At 40.9% G+C, this 27864-nt stretch overlaps 1 protein-coding gene across 1 annotated transcript in view; it reads left to right on the top strand.

The window, feature by feature from the left end:
* The window catches only part of PRKD3 (protein kinase D3), a 63521-nt gene that overhangs the window by 16347 nt on the left and 19310 nt on the right, over positions 1–27864 (top strand). Inside the window, exons 3-9 of the mRNA XM_077344137.1 lie at positions 14760–14898; positions 15682–15813; positions 16725–16882; positions 19800–19989; positions 21699–21776; positions 23760–23943; positions 26709–26832. Of these exons, the coding sequence (XP_077200252.1) occupies positions 14760–14898; positions 15682–15813; positions 16725–16882; positions 19800–19989; positions 21699–21776; positions 23760–23943; positions 26709–26832 (1005 nt within the window). The remainder of the gene's footprint in view (positions 1–14759; positions 14899–15681; positions 15814–16724; positions 16883–19799; positions 19990–21698; positions 21777–23759; positions 23944–26708; positions 26833–27864) is intronic.

Genomic DNA, 27864 nt, shown 5'->3' with positions numbered 1-27864 from the left:
AGCAGTCATCTCATTTGGCATTCTTCTGGTTTCTGTCCAGCCTTCCCCTCATGATTCAGTTTCATCCTTTGCATTGTTACAGCAGCTTTTTGGCGCGTGCTGTTATCCTTAATTGACTTCCTCAAAGTGCTGACCTACTTATAATTTCTCATTCACCTATTCTTATCTCTATTAAAAAGTATATACTTTTTCCAAGACCAGTTAACCCTTCTTTTCCTTAATGTTATCTGTGATAGTGTCAAGTGAATTTTCCTGTCATCACAATATGATTACAACATAATGTGCATGTTAAAGCATTCTTCGTTTCCCTTCCATTATTTTTTGCATGTATGAAAACAGAAATGCAAGTTGGAAAGGCACTGATTTCAGATTTTGAAGATGATATCCTGGGAAGGTTGACTTACAAATGTTTTTCAACATTTCTGTGATCTTATATTACCTGTAAACAGAGATTTTCCATTCATGGCACATTAGTTTGGATCTGCTGAGCATTTCTGCATACAGAAAGAGTTCCATCCACAGGCCACAACTTTATCCCCCTCCTTTTGCAGCTCAAAGGGCTTCTTGAAGAGCTATGAGAAGCATTTCAGGGAGGCAAGGATTTGGGGTAACAGTGGGAGGAAGGGGGAGAGAAATCCTTCTGTCTGTGGCTTTGCTGGATACAGGCTATTTTTGCCCTAGAATTGTACATTTGTGAACAGTTGTTATTGGGTGCGAAGTCATGTCCGACCCATCATATTTTAGTATCTCCCTGCTGAAATGAAGTGTCTTTTAATCTCTGTTAAGCACAAACTAGCTGCAGTGTCTGATTCCTATTAGTTTCTCATGAATCTGGGATCTGGTGAAAGAAATCCAAGGATGAGGTGTGGTAGTGTTATGTAGGAAGGAGCCAAGTGTTTTGCACACTGTCAGAAAGTGACAGAAACCCTGTCTCTAGTTTTATGAGTTAAGAATTTTGTGTTTTGTCTTTTCTAAATGATAGCATAGGTAGAGTAGCTCTCTGCCTTTGCATTGGCAGCACTTGAATTCTCCAGTCTCAGTTATGGAAGAAATTACCTGCTTCCAGCAGAGACTTCAAGCAGGGGAGTTGGACCAGGACACAGAATTGTAGAGAGAGACAGACAATAGGCAGTCTCTACAGTTTATGGATACATAGGACTCATAGGAGCTTTTAATTTCTCAGAGCACGTTAGCAGTTCTTTCATAGGGTGATGCTTTGGAATTACTGGCTAATCCTGTTCTATATGTGTTTTATTTTATTCAGATCTTGATCAGCCCCATAAGACTACTTTGGAGAGACAGCACTAACCTTTATATGACTAAATTTACTGCACTGAGATTGTGAACACAAGTCTTCAGCATTTCCATTGCATATTTTGAGAGTGAATTATTTACTGTCCTTATTGAGAGCTTTAACCAAAAGAAGTTAAGATAACAGAAGAATTCTTTCTTTTTCTCTTTTATAGTTTCTTTATTCTATGGTCTAGGATGACATCTGTCCACATTTCCATTTAAAGCAATGTTCTCCAGTTATTTTAAAAGTACTTTCTCTTCCCCACTACAAACACATCACACTTTTTAATCTGTCTTACCACATCGAAGTTGTTTCTATGTGAGCTGTTTCTGCTTATGTCTGAGTGCAACTTCCCCATCCTTTTAGCTGTGTCTTTGAAGCTGCCTTCCATTGTTGTCTGTCTTTTGATCATTGTCTCTTATGCCATCTGTAACGAATACATTTCAGACTTGTCATATCTCTTCTTTATCTTGGTTCATGGAGGTTAATTTCTCCTTTTATTGCATAATATCCAATATTTCTATTAGAAATACTTGATGGCTACTGGCCAAATGAAAATGTATTTATTTAATAAATAGTAATAATAATAATTATTATTATTTCAATTTATTATCTGCCACTCCCAAGTGGCTTGTGGTGGGTTACAACAGTCTGGATAAAATCCCCAATAAAACCCCTTAAAAAACCCCATTAAAACCTCAGGCATACAACCACACAGATCCAGTAATCACAATACAAAAAACAGGTATGGCAGAAAAAACAATTCAAAACACTATCCATTCCCCCAATAAAAATCTCATAGATGGAGGTGGGAAGAGGGGTGCAGATGGAACCCGTAGCCACTATTCACATCTATCTATCTATCTATCTATCTATCTATCTATCTATCTATCTATCTATCTATCTATCTATCTATCTATCTATCTATCTATCTATATCGATAACCAACAATTGCAACCAAACACAACACAGTATAACAGTAAACAATCGTAATACAAACAGGTCCAGGGCTTATTGATTGAATTCTGAGGGGGTGGGTGGGCGGGGAGCAGGGGCCCTTGGTCGCTGTAGATTACGCCTGGTCTCGGCCAAATGCCTGGTAGAGGAGCTCCTTTTTGCAGGCCCTGCGGAACTGTTTAAGCTCCGTCAGGGCCCTGATCTCCTCTGGGAGCTCATTCCACCAGGTAGGGGCCAGAACAGAGAATGCTCTGGCCCTGGTCGAGACCAGACGGACTTCTTTAGGGCCAGGGATCCTTAGCTGATTGGAGGCAGTAGAGCATAGAGCTCTTTTGGGGGCATAGGCGGGGAGGCGGTCCCTCAGGTACACTGGGCCCTGACCGCGTATGGCCTCGAAGGTAATTACCAGAACCTTTAGTCTGATCCGGAATTCAACTGGTAACCATTGCAGCTGATGGAGAATAAGCCGGATATGGGAACTCCACGGTGTTTGCCGTGAGGATCCTGGCTGCTGCATTTTGAACTAGTTGTAGTTTCTGGGTCAGGGCTAAGGGCAGGCCTGCGTAGAGCGAGTTACAAAAGTCCATAATTTCTATCCTGCTCTATCCTGGAAGGGGGGGGGTACAGATCTTCCTTGTTGTGCTGGCCTCAATCATAGACCTGGTGGAACAGCTCCATTTTGCAGGCCCTACTTATATGCTGCCCTTCCTGTGGCTCAGGGCAGTTTACAGTGAAAATGGAGTAATGGAGGTACAATACAAATTTGTGCTACAGTACACAAGCATGAACTTATAGCATATATAACTTGTAATATAACTTTTTCTAACGTTGAAGGGCACAGTCACTCTGTGTCTCTACTGGGTGCAGTTTGGTGGTGGAAGGGGCCCCGGGGTCTCTAGTTTGCATTGGCCCTGACCAAAGGCTTGGTGGAAGAGCATGGTTTTGCATGTCCTGTGGAATTGTTTTATCTCTGGCAGGGCCCTGATCTCTTCTGGGAGCTCATTCTACCAAATGGGGGCCGGGACCGAAAAATCCCTGGCTCTGGTTGAAGTCAGACAAGGTTCTCGAGGGCCAGGAATCACCAGTTGGTTGGTATTTGTGGAGCGAAGCACTCTCTGGGTGGCATAGGCAAAGAGGTGGTTCCTCGGTAAAATGAGTACCCAGTGGCTGGGGGGTAAAACAGTAATGACTGGGGAAGGCAAAGGCAAGGCCACCCTGTATTGAGTCTGCCATGAAAACTCTGGAGGGTGTCACCCCAAGGGTCAGACATGACCCAGTGCTTGCACATGGAATACCTTTATCTTTACCTTTAAACATACTAGACATTATTTTAGGTGGTGTAACTGAACTCTTGCTCATCAAAGGGCTTATACTAGTATTTATAGGCTGGTCTACTTTAAAGGGTCTACTTTTAAGACTGTATTCTCTTGGAAATAAAACTTTTGGGGCTAAATAAACAATAACTTGTTAGGCTCTTTCATTCTGTTTTATAGTCCAGTAGATCAGGGGTCCCCAACCCCCGTTCCGCGGCCCGGTACCGGGCCGCAAGCGGCCGCGCCTGCCTCCTCCCCTGCAGCGAGAGGGGGGGAAAGAGGCCGGCGCGACAGCCGGCACGCCGGCAACAGAAACGCGCATGCACAGAACTGCCACGCATGTGCGTTTGCACCCCCTGCTGGCGAAAACGCGCATGCGTGGCAACTCTGCGCATGTGTGTTAGCGCCACCTGGTGGTCAAAACACGCATGCGCAGCAATAGCGCATGCACGTTTACGTGTAACTGTGGCAGCCGGGCCGCTGGCTCTCCCCCACCCCCAGAGGCGGTCCCCGACCTCAAGAAGGTTGGGGACCGCTACAGTAGATGATTTATAAACTAAACTGTGCCATTTATTTTATGAATTTTTTTTTTTGTGGGGATGTGGTGCTGAATTGGTAAGTACTTTTTTGTGCTTTCCTGCTTCTATTTCATCTCTCCTGTTCATAGATTCTTTCATTACCTTTCCTGACAAAGCTTCATGTTTGTTTTGTTATAAAGTACAGAAAGTACTGTGATTCTTGTTGGCTGGGGCCTGAATTGAAATGATTTAGTTAAATTTGGATCCTCAGAAGCTGTAGAGATGGTGAATCCTAAGTACAGACCTCACTGAAACATCTCCTTCGAGTCCCTGGTTATTGCCTCCCCTGCCCCCAATGTGTAATGAATAGTGGTAATTCAAAATGTTTTAAAACAAGAAATGAATGGGCTAGATTTCTGGGTGAGCTATCTGTGGATGGAAAGCTAGTGGGCTGTTCATTGATCCCCCCCACACGCCTATGGATGCCAAAAGAAATGTAATAATCATCTTACATAACTGTCAGTTCTTTGTCCTACTTCTTTCAGACATACCAGTTACTTTTAGGATGCATACAGATTATTTTAAAAACCAGGAATTACTAGCTTGCTTGCCCTAGTAGCAGTTTCCAAACTTAACAGATAATTGAACAAACTCTATTTAACATCAGTTCCACATCTTGCCCATGGTTGACTGCCACTTTAAGTAAAAACATCACTATAGAAGTTAAAGTTCATTTCTTAAAACTGAAAAATTGCTCTTAGGGGCGGTACTATTAATATTGCATCTGTTGTCTGACTGATGGAGTGAAAAAAAGAAATGGAGACACATATTTTCAATGAAATGATGTTTTTCTAATATAGAAAGCACTGCATCCTGAAATCCTAGATCATATGGATACAAAAGATCTAATCTCAGTTGTGCTGTGAATCCCATTAATGCTTCATCAGTTGAGACTTTGGCAAAGATTACTATATAAAAAGGGCATTCAAAGGTGATTTCCTTTATTCAGAAGGAATTGTTGAATTTATTAAAAATTACTTCGAAGAAATATGTCACGTGATCTACAAATCAAATTTGCAGATATGTGATTTTCAAGCAAATGTAAAGTCATGGGAAGTCAGTGGAGAAAAGTGTGCTTAAGATGAGGGCCAAGTAGTTATTTGCATACAGTGGTCAGTAGCTTGTTCTGGGAAACATTGTGTGTGTTTTAAATAGGACCATACCTATCCTTTGTGATAATCTAAAGATGCAAATTAATTTTGCTTCCAGCCCCTACTCTCCAAGTTTGGAAAGCTGTATAGATGGTTTCTTTTTCATATGTAGTAATCCTGAAAGAAAACTAAAAAACAAAAAACAGTTATATATCCCAAGAAATAATAGTTTTATCAAAGGACTATGAATCCTATAAATAATAGTTTACACAATTTATTCACCCATAATGCATTATTATTAATTTCGTGTCAAAGTGCTTTACTAGTCTATCAAATTTTCCTTCCATCAAATTCTCAATGTATTTTAGTTACCGTATATACTTGCACATAAGCCGACCCGGATATAAGCCAAGGAACTTAATTTTGCCACAAAATGTGGGGAAACTTACTGACTCTCATATAAGCTGAGGGTGGGAAATGCAGCAGGCTACTGGTAAATGTACAGGGTGGCTTAAGCACTTAATCCATGCTCAGTCATCACAGGCTTTCCCATCCAGCCTCCCTCCCAGGATGAATAGCTGCTGGTTTTTGTACCCCGCTTTTCACTAACCAAAAGAGTCTCAAAGCGGCTTATAATTGCCTTCCCTTCCTTTCTTGATGCCAGACACCCTGAGAGAGCACTAACAGAACTGCTCTGTGAGAACAGCTCTGGCAGGAGAACCAAACAGTGCCCCCCCTCCCAGGCCAACAAATCAGAGCAGAACAATAGTACCCAAAGTTGGCAACTTACTACAACAAGTAGCTACCAAACTGGCGGCTATAGTGCCCCCCAGAACAAAACACTGATATAAAGAACTGTAAAACTGAAAACTGAAAGAAAGAACTGTAAAAATCAACTTTTAAAATAGTGGTCCCCAATCCGCGGGCCGCGGCCTGGTGCCGGGCTGCGAAGGCCTTGGCGCCAGGCCGTGGCTCCCTCTCCCTGCCCCCCCCCCCCGCAGTAAAAAACTTCCCAGGCCGCAAGCTTGCGGCCCGGGAAGCTTCTTACTGCGGGAGGGTGGGAGAGGGAATCAGGGCCGCATGCGCGGGCGGGCAGTTGCCCTGCCGGTCCCCAGCCTCAAAAAGGTTGGGGACCACTGTTTTAAAAGATACAACCCCAAGAAGAAAAGGCAAACAGTGCTGCCCCACAGATAAAAGAAGAAACACTGAAAAAATAGTAAATCCCAAAGCACCCCCAAAACCCACCCCACCCACAGAAACCAAAATAATAGTTTGGAAGAAGTGATTAGGAAAAGAAGGGGAAAAATATCAGAATCCCTCAGTCAAATCGTTGATATCCTACAAGCTGCCAGAGTAAGCTTTCAAGATATTTGCAGAAGGCAATGGTTAGCTGGGAGCAATTAGCTCATTTGCAAAGAGCTTAGTTTAAGATCCTTGCAGAAGGCAAAGGTTAACTGGAGGCAGTTAGCTCACTTGCAATGAGCTTAGGTTGCAAATGCAACACTGCGATTGGCTGGCTGGGGGCAGGCTGTTAATCAATTACCCACGTATAAGCCAAGGAGGTCTTTGAAGTGCTAAAAACTGTGCTGGAAAACTCAGCTTATATGCGAGTATATACGGTAGTATTATTATTCCTGCTTTTTAGACTACAGTTGGTTCTGAAAATGATTAAGATCATTCAAAAATATCAAGTCCTTACCTTAATCTTAAAGCTTACAAACTAAATCATAAATTGGAATGTGTCACAGTCAGGGCAAGGATTGGCACTGTTATTTTACCCAGGTTTTCTAGGATACACAAATACAGTGCCAACAAACAAAACAAGAGGCAAGAACAAGATCTACAAATCTGCCCAAAGTCATGAAGCCAAAGGTTCAATCCAGGGGTGAGCAGAAAAGAGGATTCGGAGACCAGTGCAAGGTCTGAGTCTCTAGTTTTGAACTCAAGCAAAGGCTAGTAAGGATAGAGTACAAAGGCAGCAGGTTCACACTCAGAGGTGTGTGGCATGCAATGTTGCTTTCACTCCAAGCCTTACTTAGCATATTCCTTTTATCTGCATAATTAGCTGACTCATCTTCTGAAGCCCAGGTGATGCTTCTTACTGCTGTTCTCATCTTTCCAGGTGCAAATCCCTACTACTTACCTATCAGCTTGTCAATCCTGATCCTGTAAAGACTCTGCTCTAAGAATTAACTCTAAAACCTGCTAAGCAATCATGTGTGTACTACGTCTTCTCTCTAGAACTGTCACATACTCTCTCCTTCTAAGCTCTGCCAGTTAAGGAGAACCCGGCAGCATCTGACGTTCTGACTTCTGTCATTTCTTTCTTCTACAGAATGACCAGTCTAGTTTCATCTGGAAAGCATTCTTTGTTCCTGACCCAGCTGCTGATGGGTATTGCACTGGTGTACTGGCCTATGAGAAAAGGGGAGCAGCAGGAGCTGCTGATTTTCAGTAGATGATGGTGGTGGTGGTGGCAGTGGCAGCAGTGCCAGAGCAGCGACACCCAGCACTGAGCTCCACTCAATGCTCTGGTACTGCCGCCCATCTTCTGAGGCCTGTCCCATCCTCAGGAAAGTGGGACCAGCCTTGGAAGACGAGAAGAGGAGCTGGTGTGGCGGAGCAGCGAGGCCTAGCTCTGAGCCTTGCTGGGTGCTCTGCTGTGGCACTGCTGGACCCCTGAAAGAGCCCTGCAGCTACCAGCTGCGGGCTGGCCACCTGAGGTGGTGGAGGACCACAGAACACAGAGGTCCCCCTGCCACTAGAGGTAAGGGTGTGTGGGTGTGTGTGGGGAGGGAAGGAGTCTATGTGTATGGGTTCCTGTCAGACAGAGGGAGGGGGGAAGGACCAGAGAGGAAGTTGGGGAAGCAAGGAGGTAAGGGGGGGGAGAGGCCAGTGGGGAGTGGGGGGGGGAAGGAGTTTTTATCTGCATGTGTGCATGTTTGTGTGTGTGTGTGTGTCTGTGACAGAGAAGGAGGTGTCCAGAACCAAGGGGCCCTGGAATAGGCATGTGTTTCACATATCCTTTGATAGACTTTCACTAGAATTTTTGTGCACATGCTTCTGTCCCCTCCTCTCTACTGAGGCATGAGGATATCTTTGTAGGTGTTTCCCACCACTTGCTTAGGGAGGCAGGACTTGATTTTATTTCCTGTCTCCTTCATGGTGGAAGGCACCCCTTGTCAATCTTCTTACCTCCATAGGGTAATTAATTTTTTTAAACTTAATTTTTTTCCTAGGCTTTTCTAATCTTCTCTAAATCTGATTCATTACCTAATTGAGAGAAAGCTCATTTCAGAGTAGGATTTGAGGGACTTCAGGCAGTTGTATTGGTAAAAGCGCTGTGCCTTAGCAGCTAGTAGGCACCATTTAAAGCGATGAAAGCACTGTGTTCCCAGTCACGCCTTTTTGCCTTTGGAGGATTCAAGATACATGTCTTAAGGGAAGAGGGCTTTTAGTCTGAGGATGATGTTCCAGCCACTTTTATCCTGATTCCTTAGGAGACCTACTGGCAGTCTTCAAGCAAAGGCTGGATACACACTTTTCTTGGATGCTTTAGGATGGTTAGGGCTGATCCTGTGTTGAGCAGGGGGTTGGACTAGATGGCCTGTATGGCCCCTTCCAAGTCTATGATTCTATGATTCTATGTAGCAGACAGTGGTCTGTCTTGGGCTGTCTTAGCCATTGACAAAGAGAGAGAGAGCGCCTTAAAAGTGTGCAATCTGCTAAAAAGTCGGTGTGGTAACCCAGCTTATTTAGCGTCTGTCTCTGAGCATCCCAGCGCGGTGGCACAGAGATGGAAACAGAAGTTTGCAGCCTATTTCTGTAGGAGTTCCTATGGAAACTGAGAGTGCACAAGCCTCTCAATTCCTTAATGTGCCTTCCAACTTCTTTAAACTCATTAGATTGGCAATGAGAGAAGAGATAGAGACTTATAATGGGAAAGACAAATCCCAAATGTCACTCAAGAGGAGAATGTGACCAACTGGCCAACTAAGGCAGCCCCAAAAAGGGGCAGATTAAGCCCACATAGATATAGTTCCTCTAAAGATAGGGCATATCTATCCTCTCTTTAAAAATGTTCAAAGATGGAGACTTGTTCTGGTGAAACCCGTGCTGAGTCTTAGAAATCACAGCTCTCTGTTCTAGCTGCTCAAGGACTGAATGATGATTTGTTTCAAAATTTTGCCAGCCACACAGGTCAAGCTGATGGGTTGGTAGTTACCTGGATCCTCCTTTTCCACTTTCTTGAAGATGGGGTCAACATTTGCCCCCATAGGGACAACATTTTGCCTTGGCCCATTCCGCACACATTAGTTAATGAACTTTCAATGCACTTTAGAAGCAGATTTTCCTGTTCTGCACAGGAAAATCCAGCTGCAAAAGTACACTGAAAGTGCATTATCCTACACATACGGAATGGGCTCTTGTTCACCACAGCCAACAGTGCACAAGTCTAGAGATTCTGGTCACATTACCAGCATCCAAAGGTGGAATTATTGGATGCACTTTTAGCCAAGTGGCTCTACACATTCCCTCTACACATTGTCAAGGCTACTACTATACAAGATAAAGGATATTGGAGCACGCGTCATTGTGATAGCACCTGGTTGGCCTAGACACCTGTGGTATTCAGCACTGATCCAGATGTCAGTGGAACACCTGTGTGCTCAGACCTACTTCAACAGGGCATATCCAAATTGGGCATGGTGGTGTTTAAGTGCTTGGAGGTTGAGCAAAACTCTTTGCTGAGTCTAGGATACACTAAGGAAGCAACAGAGACCATATTGTCTTAACATAGACAGTCTACTAATAGTGTTTATACTTTGTCATTGATTGCGTTAGAGAAGTGGACTCACATCCTTCAATAGTGAATCTCTTAGATTTCCAGCAGGAAGGCGTAGTTAGAGGGGTCAGATAGGCCACACTTTAAGACAGCAGGTAGCAGCTATAATTTCAGTGATCCCCAAATTAAAGGAAAGACAATCATCAGACATGCTCACTGGAGGTTTACTGTCTTAGACTAGCGCTCCCCAACCTCTGGGCCGGGGAGCACATGTGGTTCGTCGACTAACTGGAGGTGGGCCGCGAAGGACGCCTCCCCCCCCCCCCGGCCCTTTACTTCATCCATAATCCGGCAGGTGCACATGGGATTATCTCATTGCAGAGAAACAAGCTCAGGGTTCCCATTGATTTGTCATTGTCATGAGTTAAAATTTTCATTCCTTATGTTCATTGTTGTGGCGTGTCTGTATCTTATTTTGAAGGGATGTTTAAACATTACCATAGTGACCAGAGTCAGAGAGCGTTAGGGCAGTGGGCCTCAGTAAAATTGTCAAGCGTTGAGTGGTCCCCGGTGATAAAAGGTTGGGGACCACTGTCTTAGACCATTTCTGCATTAGGAAATATACCTTCTTTTAGCCTCGCTTTCGGTTTCCTTTGGTGCTGCAAGTTGACTCTAGTGTTTCTGCATCTGGGCTTTCTTTCCCTTATTTCTCAGGCTGAAATTCATGACATGCTTTCCGCACTGAGTCCAATGGAGGCAGCCTCCCATCATGCTTTGCTCCCTTCCCTTTTCAAAAAATGTTTTTTTCAAAATGGTGCCTGCTTTCACCTTTGTTTTCATTGAACTCCTTAATCCCACCATCCTGCACCCTTGATCCTCCCAAATGTCTTGAGTTTAATTTAAAAAAAACCTCTGTGTTATAACACTGCTGTACAAGACTGTCTTTTTTAAAACATAGAAACAGCGTTGTAATATGATCATATTTTAAAAAGAAAACAGGAGCTTTTTTAAATGGAGGGAGGAAGGGAGGGGAAGAAAGAGGGAAGATAGGATGGTGACAAGGAAAAGTGTGTGCTGAAATGACTCTGGTGGGTGCAGAGAAAAACCTGCATTTCCCGAATTAAACCCTGTTAGTCCCTGCTTGAAAAGATGAAATCTGGTTTTCTGGTAATTCCTTTGCTGTAGGGCAAGTGAAGGGCAATTTGGGGCTGTAAAGAACCAAATTTAATTGTGGAAACGGATGAAAAAGATGACCCTTTAAAAATACAAAACTGAATGATGTTGCCACTGTGGAAACAGTCCTAATGAGTTAGGCCTTTGGCAGAATTTTTAATGCCTTTTGATGCTCCCAGTGTGCAAAAGTAAAATATTTTATGTATTTGGATTTTTATACCGCCCTTCCATACGGCTCTGGGTGGTTTACACAGAACGTTGTAAAAATAGTTACATAGAACATTATAACGATCTGTCAGATAACAATCATAACATAGCATGTCAACCTGAACAGTATTTCAACAGAGCAACAACACTGACATATCCCTGGGGAGGTTGGATAGTTCAGTCAATGGGGGGGGGGGGGACCAGCAGATGTTTTGAGTTGGTTGTAATATATTGAACACAAATGAACTTGCTAGGAATCCAGACTTGGTGTTTGTGGCTTAAATTAGTAACCCCTCAAAAGTAAGAATATTCTTCCATGAACTTTCCATGGTTGAGAACCTCTGAACTGAAGATTAGAATGTGCTCTAAATGCAATAATCGAATGCATGGAAAGAGCAAGCCTTTTCAGTAGTGTGAAGTCAGATTTTTTGAGATGAAAATATTACAAATGGTTGTTGCTTTATTTCTCATTTGTTTCTGAATGTCTTCTTTAACTCTTTTTGTAATATAGATTAATTTCCAAACTCTGCTACTTCTTTTTTCTTTTCATAGCAAATGGCGGTGGTGAACTGGTGCTAAAGCAGAGCATTTGTAAGACAAGGTATACATACTTGTTAAGGCCAAAGAAAGTGCAGATGAGGTCACCCTGTGAAGTTCTCAAAACCTTTTAAAATTTAAAACCAACCAAGAAATTAAAAACCAATTCCAGAAGTCAAGTGATTACATTTCAGAAATATTTTGCTGTAAATGTGTAGTAGGTGAGGATTATTCACTGTTCTTTAACATGCTGATGAGTTTTCAATTTGCTAACAATATTTCCCCTTGCTTATTATGCAAATTAAAAAGTATCGTCATTAAACAAATTTTTATCTTTCTGTTGTGGGCAGAGGATGGCAGTAGATATTTATATATTCTGTATTCAACACAGATTATATTAGCAATGAGAAAATTACTGGATAATGGGATTATTTATAGGAATTTAGATGTGTATATAGTGAACCATCCTAAGAAAATGGAATTAGGCTGCCCATATTGGACATGTGGGAGAAGTGCAAATGAAAGAAACTCTAAATACTTTGATAGTATGTAGGCTGCTAGCAGTTGAAAAGTAGTTTTTCCCAGCTTATTAGTAGCCATGAGTGTGTTACTCTAATGCCCTGGTGGCTTGGGAACCCTGTTCCTACCTTACCTGGACAATTGTGGGGGCAAGGAGAAAGATATGCTTCAGTGATGGAAGAGCCTTGTGCAGTTAGGGTCCTGGTGTCACCACTCTTGATCAGCAGCTGGCCTTTGGTCATTTGACCTAGTCTGCTGGCTTCAACATGCCCTGATTGAAGTGAGGGTGTGAATGGTGAGGGTGGGAGAAAGGGCCCAATTCCACCTGGAGCAGATGCCTTGGCCTGGCTTGTAGAAGGTGGCCTGGGAAGAACATAGGAGACAATGTAAGCACAAGATGAGCCACCAGGGGAGGAGTATAAAAGGAAAACCCAAGAATAAGCATTGGGGAGAGGAGTAAGGGAGGTGAGAAATAGTGAGAGGGGAGGTGGAGGAATAGAATGAGAGTTAGAAATAGAGTGATTTACCGGTAGACATGAAGAAGGAAAGGAGAGCCATTCAAAGGGAAGAGGAAGAAGAAGAGTAGCTGGCTGAGACCGGGAGAGGCAGTACCAGGGCAAAAGGGGGCCAGCATGAATCTGATTACAGGGCCTCGGCCTTGTTACAGTGCCTTCAAATTCACCATACAGGTTGATTAAAACTGTTTTGTTGTTTGTGCTTATCCATGGACTATAGTTAGAATGTGGCCGCTCTACCCATTGGCAGCCACAAAAGCTACCTGCATTAGCCATACAATTTGACATATACTTTTCCCTTTCCCCTCCCTCCAATTTTGGATAAGGGCTGTAATGCTAGTACTGATATACCAAAACTATGATGAGGAAAGGGATAATAAGGAAATGAGGTGATGGACTCATTTCCTGTATGTAGCTACCCCTTAGGGGAAGAATAATTGCCTTAAAGTGTGGAAAAAAGTAGGGTATGAGTTCTTATTCATTAACAACGCCTTGAAGCTTTAAGGAATTATGCTATCATTCATTAAATTCTGATTTCAGAAGTGGCCATAAAATTGTCAAGGATGTGTAAGCTTACCCATTTGTTGTTCAGAGAGCTGCTTTCTGGCTGCGTCCATATCTGTATATGAAAATGTAATGTCAATATCGCCCCCCGCTTGTCAATATCCTTGGCTTTTGCTTAATGTAATGTGTATATAGAACTATGGTCTGAATGTGACAACATAAATATGGTTGTATTGATTTTGTTCTGTTCAATATTTTTTCTATTTGAGCTCACAATGTGTATTATCATATATCAACAGCAGTGTTTTCTAGCTTCAATTATTATGTCTTTTATCAAAAGAAGAACAGAGAAAAAAGTTTACTTAATAATTTTAGTCCATATATACTATACTGCTCTGTGTGATTAAGTCTTAAAACAAATTACACCTCGCTGTTTAAAAGTCTAGCAGATGGAAAAATATTTTCTTTAAATGGATAAATTGCTTTTGCCAACATTTGTGCAAGGCAAACATAAATCTGTAATTTATGAGCATTACAGCTGCATGAAAGCAAATGAGAAAACAGATCAGAAAGCTTTATATTTTGGTGTGATATGTGTAGCTTTAAAAGATTGTTGTTAGGTTTGCTTAGGGTTATGGGTTGTAATTAATACAAGTTGGTTTTTCGGCACTAATGCAATGGTACTCATTTTACAGCTTAAGAACTGTATGTGGCACTTCCACGTGCTACTTCTGGCTCTTCTAATATTGGTTTCTGGGAGTTTACCTTGCACTTTCAGTAGCATATCCAAAAGGAAATGCATGCAACAACTAAGTTAGAAGAATTGAACAAAGTCTGAGTCCAGTGGTATCTTTAAGGCTAACAAAGTTTTCTTCCGGGTATAAGCTTTTGTGTGCATGCACCCTTCACCAGATACCTTGTGCACTAAAGTTTATACCAAGAATTAAACTTTGTTGGTCATAAAGTACTCAAACTTTGTTCAATTGCTTCAGACCAACATGGCTACCCACATGGTACTATTAAATAGTATTGTTGGGTATTGGATGAATCTTGTTTGGTGGGATGTTACATAGTGCAAGTAGTAATGGGTCTCTTTTGGTTAATAGTGGTTAATGCTGATTGCATTTGATTTCTGTGGGTCTCAAAGTGAGAAACACTGAGCAACTGTATTAACACATCAGTGGTATGTGCTATAAGGAATACCCACATTAAGATTTTAGTTATATTGAAACAAATGAGTTTATAAAATAAAGAAGTAATGGCATGTGCTTTTTTTTGGCTACAGTTCCCAGAGTGTGGTTTTTTCGGCATGTATGACAAAATTCTCCTGTTTCGCCATGACTTGAACTCTGAAAATATTTTACAGCGGATTACATCAGCTGAAGAAATACGTGAAGGCGACCTTGTTGAGGTCGTTCTGTCTGGTAAGGATATTGTATTTGTAGTGAGGCTACCTTAATATTAACTGCATGAGTCTAATATGATAAAACAATACTAGGATCTTTGAATGAGCTGAAGTGTTTACATTGTTATATGGATCTTTAGTAAAGATGATTTGGTATTAGGGGGGAATTGTGCCTTGTCAAATTTCATCTGTCCCTCAAGCAAGTTTATCCTAAGAGACTGGCCAAAACTAGAAGAGTATAATTGTCAAAGCCCAAGAAGAAACTGTAATATTGCAATGAACTAATATATACTCTTTCAGCTTCAAAACAGGTAATACCAATGAGCACCAAGATTATCACTGTTCTAGACTCTGAGCTTCTGATTTAAGAACATAGGAAGAGTCCAGATGGATCAAACCAGTGGTTCATGTAGTCCAGCATCATGTCTCACACAGTGGCCAATCAGTTCCTTGGAATGGTCAATTGGTGCTGGAGCACCCTGGATGCTCTAGCCTGAGAAGTACCCTGTTTATCCATTTGTAATTTATATAAGTGCTACTGTATTAGAAGGTTTTCAGATCTGAGTTATATAGTGCTTAAAAATCTTCAGTACCTTTTGGAAACAATTGTTTAAAATTCTGGGTATATATGCCTCCTTTATACTACATGTTGTTTATAGAATTTTAAGAATATTGTTAAGGTTTCTACCAAGGGCGATCTGTTGGCTGGAACTATTGCTTTTAAAAATTGTTTCAGCCAGTGGTTTTATTATCTTTGCTTAACAAGTAGGACTTACTCCTGTCTTATAATTTTTTTTTAAAGCCTTGGCTACAGTTGAAGATTTCCAGATTCGTCCTCACATGCTTTATGTCCATTCATACAAGGCTCCTACTTTTTGTGACTATTGTGGAGAGATGCTGTGGGGCTTGGTACGACAAGGGTTGAAATGTGATGGTAAGACTGTCCACATGAGACATTTTCTATGAAAATTCTATGAAAATTCTATTAAAATAGTAGATGTTTTTAATACCGTTGCCTAGGAGGTACTTGAATTCCTTTTTTTTTAAGTGATAGAAAATTCTCCCGGAATAAGACATATTACAGTATTTCAGAAATAAGGGGGCAGGATGAGCTTGGTTTCAGAAAACTTACAAAACTGACAACTATTTTTCAGACAATTGCTCCCCTGTGTCAAGAAAATACGGTTGATTGTACAGAAATACGTAGGCTTGATCCTAAGACTGTTAACAAGGTTTACTGTATTCCAATATCAGAAACAATGTAATTACACCAGTATTAAATGTGCAAATGTTTAGGGCTGAAGTATTAGTAAAAGATTTTCTTTTCTTACCTCAATTTTAATGAGTAAAATTCAAATGGGAATCTTTCTTTTTCTAGCCTTTGATAATTTGGTTGCAGCTGCTTCTCTAATACTCCTGTCAACAGACTGTCCAGGTATTATTTACCCGAGGCTTCTTGCCCATCGGCTTATGCTGAACTTCTGTGGTTTTATTGGAGCCAGGAGTACATTGTTTAGATAGTCTGTAAGGGGAAGAGAGCTGAGGAAGATCAGCAGTAATGTGAATTGCATAATAGGCTCTGTTTTCTGGCTGTAGTCAGGGTGAAGCAGGGTCAAAAAAGCAAGTATTGAGGCCAAAAAATTCTACACGCTGCCAAGGTTAATTATACCATTACTGCAGTGCTATAAGAGATGTTTACAATTTAAATTGACACAGCCTGTCTATATTTTAGAGCTGATCTCTATTTCCTGCAAACATGATGCTACATTTAAATATAATATTAATAAGTTATTTTATTTCTCCCTCCCCTGCATACTCACTGCTCTCTCATACTTGATTCATTAGGGTGTGGATTGAACTACCACAAGCGATGCGCCTTCAAGATTCCAAACAACTGCAGTGGAATGAGAAAGAGGCGTTTATCTAATGTTTCTTTACCGGGAGCGGCACTTTCAGTCCCAAGATCAGCACAAATGGAATACACAGCTTCAACCACAGAGGAGGTATATAATGCCACTTGGAAGAGAAAAAATAATTTACAGTTGAACAGCACAAACTATTACCACATACCTTAGTTCACTGGTTCTCAGCTTGGGGGTTAGGACCCCTTTGGGGGTCGAACAACCCTTTCACAGGGGTGGCAGCAGAGCAAGCAGCTTGGCCGGGAGGGCGCCATCCACACAACAGCCTTTCAAGGTAGATTGAGATAGAGTGTTCGTCTTTCTGGAGCAGTGGAAAAGAGCGAGATTGGCATGGTAGGACTAAAGGCATAACTGAACTGAGAAAAACCGGGGGGGGGGGGGGGAGGAAATCAATTTATATATAATCATGAATGATGGATCTTCATGCCATTGGTCAGTTTCAGTTTAATTTCTGTGAAAGAACATTTGCATAATTTTACGGTTGGGGGTCACCACAACACGAGGAACTGTATTAAAGGGTTGTGGCATTAGGAAGGTTGAGAACCACTGCCTTAATTTGCAACCCCATCACCTGTTTTCCTTGAAGATGGGGACTTCTGAACCTCCATGTCTGGATTCAGGTTTTATCTGATCTATTCACCAGCTCAATAACTTTATGACTGAATGTCAGTGCTGTAACATAGTTCTGCAAAGTTTAAATTTTTAAAATTGTAATCTACTTTTTCTGTTACAAAAATCAAGAGAAATATAAAAAAATGGGAAATAAAAGCAATACCATATTAACTTAAAAGGAAGATGACCCTGAATGTAATACTACATTCTTAAGTGTTGAACTTATACAAAATATATTACAGGATATAACTGTAACTTGTATGCAATCATAATATGATAACCCCCCACCCCTTTTTGATGGCATATTTGGGGGGAATCTAGTTTTGCATTTGAATAAATAGTGTATTTATAACCATTTAAATAATTGAAATCTTTGAGGTAATAATTACATGAGTGCATTTGATCATGTGCGGAGAAGTTAAAGAAATCTTCACTTAGTAACTGAATAGTCAGGATCAAGCTTAGGGCTCATTAGGAAAGTTTTTCTTTTTCTTTCTCTCTATATTCAAAAGTTTAAAACTACTTAAGTGAGGTGCTTCCACAAAAAGACCAACTCCTGTTTAAACATCTTATTTCTGACTTAGGGATAATATGATGGGACTCTGAAGTTCTTAAAACAGGAAGGTTTGTATAGAAACATACGATCCTTCAGTGTCACAATTCCAGGCCTGTTAAGGGTTTGATAAGTCAAAGCCAGCAATTTGATTGCAAGGGGGAATTAGTTACAGTAGCAGAATACATTCGTATCATTTATTAGGCTTATGAGTATTGATTTAACTAATTTTAAAAATATAAATATAATATAAAATATATAAAAATATAAACATAAAAAATATGACACCTAAAATAAACATGTTTCAGTGTTACCCTGAGTGTGACAAGTAGAAAACACTTTAGTGACTGTTTGCGCACTGGATGCTTTGCCCTGGGCTTCAGTATGAACCGGAACAGCTTGCCCTGCCTCTTCCTGCTCCCACATGGGGAAGCATTTGACCTGTGCACCTTGTCCATCCTGGATTTGTGCTCCCACATGGGAGCCAGGACAGCAAAGTTTCTAGAGTGGAAGTGGTCAGTGTCTTGTATTCTGTATATAAATATAATAAATACATAATATGCTCAGTTTCTAAATTGGTATTAAAAACCAATACCTTAAAAAAATTGGCTTCCAAATTAGAAGATATGACTTTCAGGCAGGCTTAAGACTTCATATCCTTCATTTTCAGAAATTAAGCAACTCGGAGTCTTGGCTTGTTTAAAAAACAAAACATATTGTGCAATTTGAGCCTTAGGTGCAGTAATATGCTGATTTATGATAAACACAATTCATCATGAATAACTTGGTTAAGGAGTCCCAGCGTGAAAACATTCTTTTATTTATAAAGATGTTGTCTGCAGTAGTCTTTTGAATAAAGTGACCAGATTGTCCCACTTTTGGAGGGACATCTGGGGGTACCTGGCAAATTGTACTTATGTTGAAATTAAAAAATATATATTAAAAGGTAAAGATATTCCCTGTGTAAGCACCGGGTCATGTCTGACCCTTGGGGTGACGTTCTCTAGCGTTTTCATGACAGACTCAATACGGGGTGGTTTGCCAGTGCCCTCCCCAGTCATTACCGTTTACCCCCCAGCGGCAAGCTGGGTACTCATTTTACCGACCTCGGAAGGATGGAAGGCTGAGTCAACCTTGAGGCGGCTGCTGGGATTGAACTCCCAGCCTCATGGGCAAAGCTTTCAGACTGCATGTCTGCTGCTTACCACTCTGTGCCACAAGAGGCTCTTTTTGAAACTTTTTGTTGATCCATATGAAACTTTTTGTTGATCCATATAGACCAAATTTTTAATCAAGAACCCCCCCCCCCCCCCCGGTCAATGGTGTCCCAGTTTACCAATGTTAAAATCTGGTCACCTTACTTTTGAAGGAAACTTGAAAAGGAATAACCATGTAGAAGGCTATTGGATTTGCTGTCTGTTGTGAAATTGGTTTCAGTGTTAGATGAAGAGTTGGTTCTTATATGCTGCTTTTCTCTACCAGAAAGAGTCTTAAAGCAGCTTACAATTACCTTCCCTTTGCTCTCCCCACAACAGACACCCTGTGAGGTAGGTGGGGCTGAGAGAGCTCTGCTGTGAGTGTTCTATCAGAACAGCTTTATCAGTGCTGTGGCAAGTCCAAGATCCCCCAGCTGGAGGAGTGGGAAATCAAACCTGGCTCACCAGAATAGAAGTTGGCGCTTCTAACCACTACACCTAGCCATGTAGCGTGGGCTACACTTAAACATTTCTAGATTTGGGGGAGCAAAAGTACAATACTTAAGAATTAGTACTTCACATTAATATTTACGTATATTCACAAGCTATTCACATGTATTTCTGACTTTATTTTTAGCGTTGTCACCCAGAACCCAGTAAGAGGATTCCCTCCTGGAGTGGACGTCCAATATGGATGGAAAAGATGGTGCTCTGCAGGGTGAAGGTGCCTCATACCTTTGCTGTACATTCTTACACTCGACCTACCATATGCCAGTACTGCAAACGGTTGCTCAAGGGTCTTTTTCGCCAAGGAATGCAGTGTAAAGGTAGGAGATTAATTTTGCTGCTGCAAAAAAATGGAAATTATTTAATGTCTAATAATATTCTTACTTTAAAATCAGAAGTTGAGATTTGAATTTTTTCAATAAGTTCAGTGTTTGAATTCTTTAATCACCAGACTGATCAAGTATAGTTTTAGTTGACTAATCAGTTGGGAGATGTTTTAAGTACATGGGGCTAAGGGAAGACTTTTTAGTGAGAATTGTAGGCAAATTGTATAGACAAATTCTATTTGAATCTACTTATTTGTTTACTTAAAACATTTCAATGCCTCTATGAGAGGAGATGATAAAGACAGGAAAGGTGAAATCATTGGATATAATCTATCCAGGTAGGGACCTTACCTTCACATTTTCTTTTATTCAATTTCTAGTGGTTACTGCAAATTGAATTCAGTCCCATTTTTACTCTTTACATATGTACACCCAAGTGGTGGCTTTATTCCTCTTCAGATATGCATGGACTTTTGGACTGCAGCTTCTGAGATTGCCTATCAGCAACACAGTAGTCACAAAACTGCTTTAGCAGAATCGGACACACAGCAGCAGCTCCCAAAGCTGTGCTGTGGGGACCTAACACAGCATGGTATAGCTGCTGCCATGCCTTAGGAATTTTCAGTGTAATATTCCTGAATGTTCTCATCTTCCTCCAGCAGTCTTTGAGAGTCAAGCTGGTCTTTGAGACATAGAATGATGTTAGCAGTACCTCTGTGACCTACCATAGAATGGACTTGTAACTACACATGATTTACCAGTCAAAGTCCATTAAAGTAACCTGTCCTTTTGTTAGACAAAAAGATGGGGGCAATGGCAGAAAGTACATTCTTTCAGCTTCATCTTGGACATAAATCTGCTCTCTTCATAGACTGAAACAATCCAATCAAGTTGATCTATGCAAGTGTCCTTGAAGCTGTAATGTTTAACATTACTTGCACTGGAAACTAGAAATGAAATTACTGTTTGATTGTCACAACCACAAAACAGAATATACTGATGTTATGTGTAACTTTTAACATTTCAGGAAGATGCTCTGCTTAACAAGGGTCTTTTAAAATCAAACGTATTGCGTAAAAGTATTTCTGTGCATATACACAGCAGACTTCCAGTCACACAAGGAAGGTCCTTGTGCTGTGGTGGCAGTTCTGCCCCAAAATTGTTTTATTCAACCCACATAATCAATCAGTGGCCATTCAGAAGTTCTGCTGGTAAAAAGCAGTCCTACCCATTTTCAAAAAACACACATACTTGGTGGGTACCATGAAAAGTACCAGATTGCACCCATGGGCACCATGTTGGAGACCACTGGTTAGGACCTGCATACTTGTGGGACTATTTATTTTGGTACGTACTCATGTGGCAGCTACATTCTTCCAAGCATAATGTACTCCCTATCCTTTAATGCAGGCTTATGCCTGTGTGCAGGCTGTTTTGGCAGTGATGTCCTCAATGTGTCCCTGATTATGATAGGGACATATATTGTGCTATACTATTGCAAGATGTATTATTTAGTTACTTGGCTGGGCCTTTAACTGAAGATTGGGTCATATTGTTGAGATCAGTTGGATAGCCTGCTGATTGTCTGGCTTTAAATTGTATTTGTAGTTACTAACTTGAAATTTTCATAGTAACCTGCTTTGCATCCCTGATGAGAGAAAGTTAGATTAAAATGGCTTAAATTAGAACTTTTCTCATTTTAGATTGCAGATTTAACTGTCACAAACGTTGTGCCTCTAAAGTACCTAAAGATTGTCTTGGAGAAGTTGTTTTCAATGGAGGTAAGAGCAGTCATGTTTTAAGCTACTCAGCAGGTACCTTTGGAAAAGTAACTGAATTACAGACCTTCGTTTTAGCAATCTACGCATAACAGAACATGAAATAATTGTATGCTTGCCTCATTCAAGATCTGTTGGTTGGTTGTTGTACAGAATTTTAATTATGAATGTGCTCAGAGCTAGAAAGGGTCTGTTGATTGTGTTTACTCAATTTGTGTAAGCTGTCTTGAGTCCCAGTGAGAAACACAGACTGTAAATAATGTAAATAAATAAATAATTCGTTGCTGAAATAAAACAGACTAATATCTTGGGATGTTCAGCAGTTGATAGGCTACTTTAACTGAAAATCAAAGCGCTAGAATGTGCATTCTTTTATGGAAAAAATTATATTACTTTGGGACAGCCATTTCAACACTTAAGAGCTTGTTTTGATGAAAAAGTATTTTAAAAGTCACTTGTCATCATTACCTTTGTAGTAAACAGTTTCATTTAGTGATTCTTGATTCAAATGAGCAAAACACATGAAGCTGCCTTATACTGAATCAAACCCTTGGTCCATCAAAGTCAGTATTGACTACTCCCCAAATCCAGTATTGACTGGCAGTGACTCTCCAGGGTCTCAGGCAGTGGTCTTTCACATCACCTACTGCCCAAACCTTTAACTGGAGATGCTGGGGATTGAACCTGCATGCCAAGCAAATGCACTCCCACTGGCCCATGGCTCTTCTCATAAACATCCCCACCCCACGAAATAAACCTGTGAAACTAGGATGTCCATGCCTACACCCTGGTACACAACCAACAGGAGAAAGTGATTCTGAGTTATGCAGTAGTGGTTGTTGGTAAATCAGGTCCTTTTGCTATATTGAACAATTGTCTTCCTTCCCCCAAGGCTAGTTTAATAATTTGTATGGGAGGATTGCTATTCCACGATTGATATTTTAGCTTTAGTTGATAGTTGATTTAATTGATTTAGTTGATAGTATAATCCAAAATACTAATTAAATACTAACTAATATCTTTTCCCATAGCTTTTATATTAAGACTGTTTTTAAGCGGATTGAAGAGCCTCTTGTGGCGCAGAATGGTAAGGCAGCCGTCTGAAAGCTCTGCCCATGAGGCTGGGAGTTCAATCCCAGCAGCCGGCTCAAGGTTGACTCAGCCTTCCATCCTTCCGAGGTTGGTAAAATGAGTACCCAGCTTGCTGGGGGGTAAACGGTAATGACTGGGGAAGGCACTGGCAAACCACCCCGTATTGAGTCTGCCATGAAAACGCTGGAGGGCGTCACCCCAAGGGTCAGACATGACTCGGTGCTTGCACAGGGGATACCTTTACCTTTACCTTTAAGCGGGTTGAATGAAGTGTTTGGACATAATGGCTGGCTGTCATATTCTTTTTCTGAACTTTGGCATAGACAGCCACTGGATCAATCTAAAATGTTAGGATTATTTTCTCACTTCCTTTGTGACTGCCAATCCTGGGCTACCCTGCTCTCTTTGAGCCTGCAGGAAATTAAATTTGCATTAGTAACAAACCTAGTGAAATGGGAGTTGTGCTTTCAGATTCCCATCCTGTCCATGCCCTTGCCTGGAAAGACTTGGTTGTGGTATTCTTGTGTTAGCCAATAGGAGTCAGCTGGCATAGGAGGTGGAAGAATGATTCTTATGCCAACTTTCTACCAGTGGGGAACTGCCTTGTTTCTGAAGTACCTACAGAGCATGAGGTGATCTTGGCCAAACAGAGAACTCCGTCCAAGTAATGATTCTGCCAGTGCTCCCCTTGCAGGGGCACTTGGCTGATTTTTCTAATTCTGATATATATATATATATATATATCTGAACTCAGGGATGCAAGTTTTTAAAAACTCTTGCCAGTTGTATGATATGATTCCACATAAGTTTTTTTGATTCAAATTGTAACATATCTAATCTAATTGTTCATAAAATGGAACAATTCATTCTCTCTCTCTTTTGGGGGGGAACAAGAGCCAGCTAGTCCAGGTCAAGATACTGACATTCCAATGGAGGTTGACAGCAGTGAAATGAACAGTGATGGTGGTAGGAGCCTAGATGATGCAGAAGAACAATCTCCTCCTGAAGACAAAATGTTTTTTATGGATCCAGCAGATCTAGATGGGGACAAAGATGAAGAACCTGTGAAAACCATTAGGTTTGTGAAATCAAGACATTACATTGGGGATTTGGCACTTGCGATTCTGTAAAGCCTCATCTGTGTGGTTTTGAATGGCATGCCTTCATAGCCTTAAGTAAAAACAATACGGTTCAATAAACAGTTTTAATAAAGATGGAACCTAGCAATATGTATGTTATACCAATTGGAACGACAGTCTTGTGAGTCATGATGAAAATTCATTTTAATTCATTTTAATGAAATGATTTGTTAACCAGACAAGTTGATGGAAAATACTGTGCTGACCTAGATATACAGTAGTACGTTATTCATCTGACCTTAGGCCAAAACTCCAATCCTAACACAAATCAATTAATTAAATGAAGTTATATAAGGAATCAATGCAGCTTCCCTTGTGTATGTATAAATTGTATGTTGGGATAAAGGAATTCACTTTGGCTTATTGAATATGACTTCTAACAGGGTTGTTTGTATTTCTTAGTGTGTACACAACCTATTATGTATGGTGGCGGCCACGCTGGGCCACCGGCGGTTTCTTGTGTTGGGGCAGCATGCCCCGCCACTTCCTCTGTATGAACAGGAGAAGATTCCCCCAATGGACACTGTCTGCCCTGGATTTATATATGCATACACAGAGTCAGGGCGGAAAAGTTCTGCTGCGCTTTGCCGTGGCAGCATGGGGGGGGGGGGAGGATAACTTTTATGAAGGTGGGATTGCACCATTGCGAAGCACCACAGAGCCAAATGGGGCATTTTCTGTCTCTGCTAGGACCCTGTGGGTGGATGAGGAGCTGGATCTGGAAGTCCCGAGTCTTCCCTGTGCGCATGGTCCTGGCCCGACGTTGGCGCCCTCTGTGAAAAAGGGAAAGGGGGCTGGGCATGCGCCGATGTCATGTGCAAGCGAGGATTAGCTCTGCTGCCATGCGAGTGTCAGCCTTTCACCCCTGTGTGGAATCAGTCACAAGGATAAATTTGGGTTTATGTTTTATCTGTCTTGAGAGGTTGTAATACCATTTGTAATATTAAAAATAAGAGAACTGTTCAAGTATTGCTCTTGGATCCATGCTCAGCCATGGACTCAGGTGACCTGGGCAAAGTCATGTTTCAACTTTATAATGGAAAATGGGGAAAAAGTAGATTAATATAATTTTTGTTTAATAAAAACATTACACACACTCACTGACTCACTCACTTACCCACCCAAGATAAAAATTGTATCTTCCATCTGTACTTCCTACCTTTCAATTTTAGGCAGAGGCTAAACTGAACAAATCTGCATCAGTGTGCAAGATATTGCATGGCAGTCTTCTTTTTTATTTAGTATCTATAAGGACTGCATTAATAAGCCTCAGGTGCTAAATATGGAATATCATGCAATTGTGCTATAATCACTTTTCTTCCAGCCAGCTATGTTTTTAAGATCTGCACCACGGTTACACACTGGAACTTTCCTATTACCAAAGGAACTTGGAACTTTAAAATAATGAGGGAAACAGCTGGCCAGAGCACACAAGTCCCTCTAGAGGTTGCTTGAAAATGAAATTATGTTCAAGTACAAATTGTCTGAAGAAAGTAGATGCTATGCATAATCAGAGGTGCTTTCAGGAGATCTTACAATATCACAGGATGCTTGAGTGCAACCATCTGCTTATACGCGGAGTTGCTGATATTTGCTGTGCAGGAACAAGACACCTAAGGGTACACAGCTGAGTCTGATGTAGCCCCTTGGAGTGGTCACGTGCCTGGCTAGTACTGATGGGTGGTAATGAAAATACAATTTTGCCAACTGAGTGCTCACTTCAGGTTTGGCCTAAATAAATAAATAATAAGTGCTCACTTCAGGTTTGCTCCAATTCAGAAATTTGAGTGCCTATGTGTAAAGCACATGAACAAATAAAAAAACAAGTCCCAAATTATTACATATTTTTAAAAAATCATTCCCCAGGTATAGATAAAATACATACAACCTAAGAACAGAAATAATAAATTTAACTAAAGAGAATGTGATTCCCTTATCCCTACCAGCTATGAAAAATAAAAATCAAGCAAACAGACAAGGAATTTGGTACTAAGAGATACTATGAAGCAAGCCCTTTGAGTGGATTATAAATCACAACCAAAGGAAAAAAGATTTAATGATTCAATGTCTGATAGAATCTCTGGGCTAAAGGGATTTTAGAACATCAGACCACTGTTTCTGCTAAAGGTAAAGCTTTTCCCTGGGCTAAAAAGAAAAACTGATGATATATTGGAACTCCAAGATAGTTAAAATACTGTTGCTGTACAGAAAATAAAGTGATAGAAAAGCCCCAGTAAGGAGCAGAACATTTTTTAATGTCCTCTTTGATGTTATCTTGATCAAACTTAAGAATTCAAAATGCTAGAGAGATCCAAAGAAGAGGGACGATAAAGCAATGCTTCTGGACTTCATATGTATTAAGATACCCTAAGATGATATGTGGAATTCTTTCTGTGACCACTGTGGTAAATCTGGCAAAGAATCATGCTCTAGCAGAAAGAATCTAGATTTAACTGAAGCAGTCCAGACCTTCAATGAAATGGATCTACAGCCTGTTTCCAAAAGAAAGTTGGAATTTGAAATGCAATAGAACATGAAGAAAGGAAGCCTGGGCTTATACTATACTAATAATTGTATTTAGAAGAGAGCTGAGGTAGGATTTTTGGACAAGGAAAGTGTGCTTTTCAAATACATTAAATAGATTGTCTGAGTATTTAAAAATATTGGTAATTAGAGCCAGGCAATTTTTTTGTTTTTTCAACAGCCCATCAACAAGCAATAATATTCCATTAATGAGGGTTGTACAGTCAATCAAACACACAAAGAGGAAGAGCAGTACGATGGTCAAGGAAGGCTGGATGGTCCATTACACTAGTAGAGATAACCTGGTTAGTAACTGTAAGCTCTCTTCTTGTCCACATAATATTTCTATCATAACAGAATTTATAAACTACTGCGCAATTCATAAGAACTCCATTTTGAACCTCCCAAGAAAGCAATGTGCTTGCTAAGCTATGTCTTTCATAGTGATTAACAGAAACCCTATGTGTGTACAGGAGTCCAGCAGTACGTCAGGGTCATCTATTGGCGTTGGGTTATGGCTCCCTCTTGCCACTTCCTCTATTGGATGTTAGTATGCGGGGGATGGGTAGTTGATTTATACCGCCAAGTTCCTTATTCATATGTTGTAAATTTGATGTCCTGCTTTTTAATATTTTTAATGGTGTTTTATCAGGGTTTTTATGGATGGACTTTTTGTAACCTACTTCGGGAGTGGCAGGAAGTAAAAATCTAAATAAATAAATATAATAAGAAATCAAAGATGTGCTTTGAAATAAATCAGCAACATGATTTAAAAATCATTCGCCAATTTTGCTGTGGCTGTGAACAATTCGCCAATCTTGCTGCAGCTATGGACAGTTGTAATCAGCAGGCAGTTGGAGGGCCTGGTCTCCCACCCTGGATCCTCCTGTGGCCTTCCTTTTTCTTTCTTCCCTTTCCCCTGTTGCTGACAGCTAGGGATGAGCACAAACAAGAAAAATTGTTTGTGTTGGTTTGTGGTAACCACGGACCACACTGAACTGGAAGATCTGTTCATGAACTGAACCAGTTTGTGCTCCCACAAACTCTGTTGAAAGGAACTGCAGTAGCTTTAAGTGGGGTTTGCAGAAAGCTTTTGAAACAACGGAGTGATGAGGAGCAGCCATCTCCCTGTCTGCACAAAACAGCTTGAAATAACTGAGTAGTGGGGAGGCACTTCCTGTCAGCTGTTTTGGGCTGTCTTCTGCTATCCCTCTAAACAACCTGAAATACAGCTGTTTTTTGCAGCTTTTGTAGGGAACAGAAAACAAGGATTTAAAGTCACATGGAGCCCATTTAAACCTCTGTTTTCTGTTTTATCCGTGAACCACCATGCCTTG

Source organism: Paroedura picta, chromosome 1 (genome assembly GCF_049243985.1).
Source record: "Paroedura picta isolate Pp20150507F chromosome 1, Ppicta_v3.0, whole genome shotgun sequence".
Classification (NCBI taxonomy): Eukaryota; Metazoa; Chordata; class Lepidosauria; order Squamata; family Gekkonidae; genus Paroedura; species Paroedura picta.
Note: the sequence above shows the minus strand (reverse complement) of the source record. Positions and strands in the feature narration are given on the sequence as shown.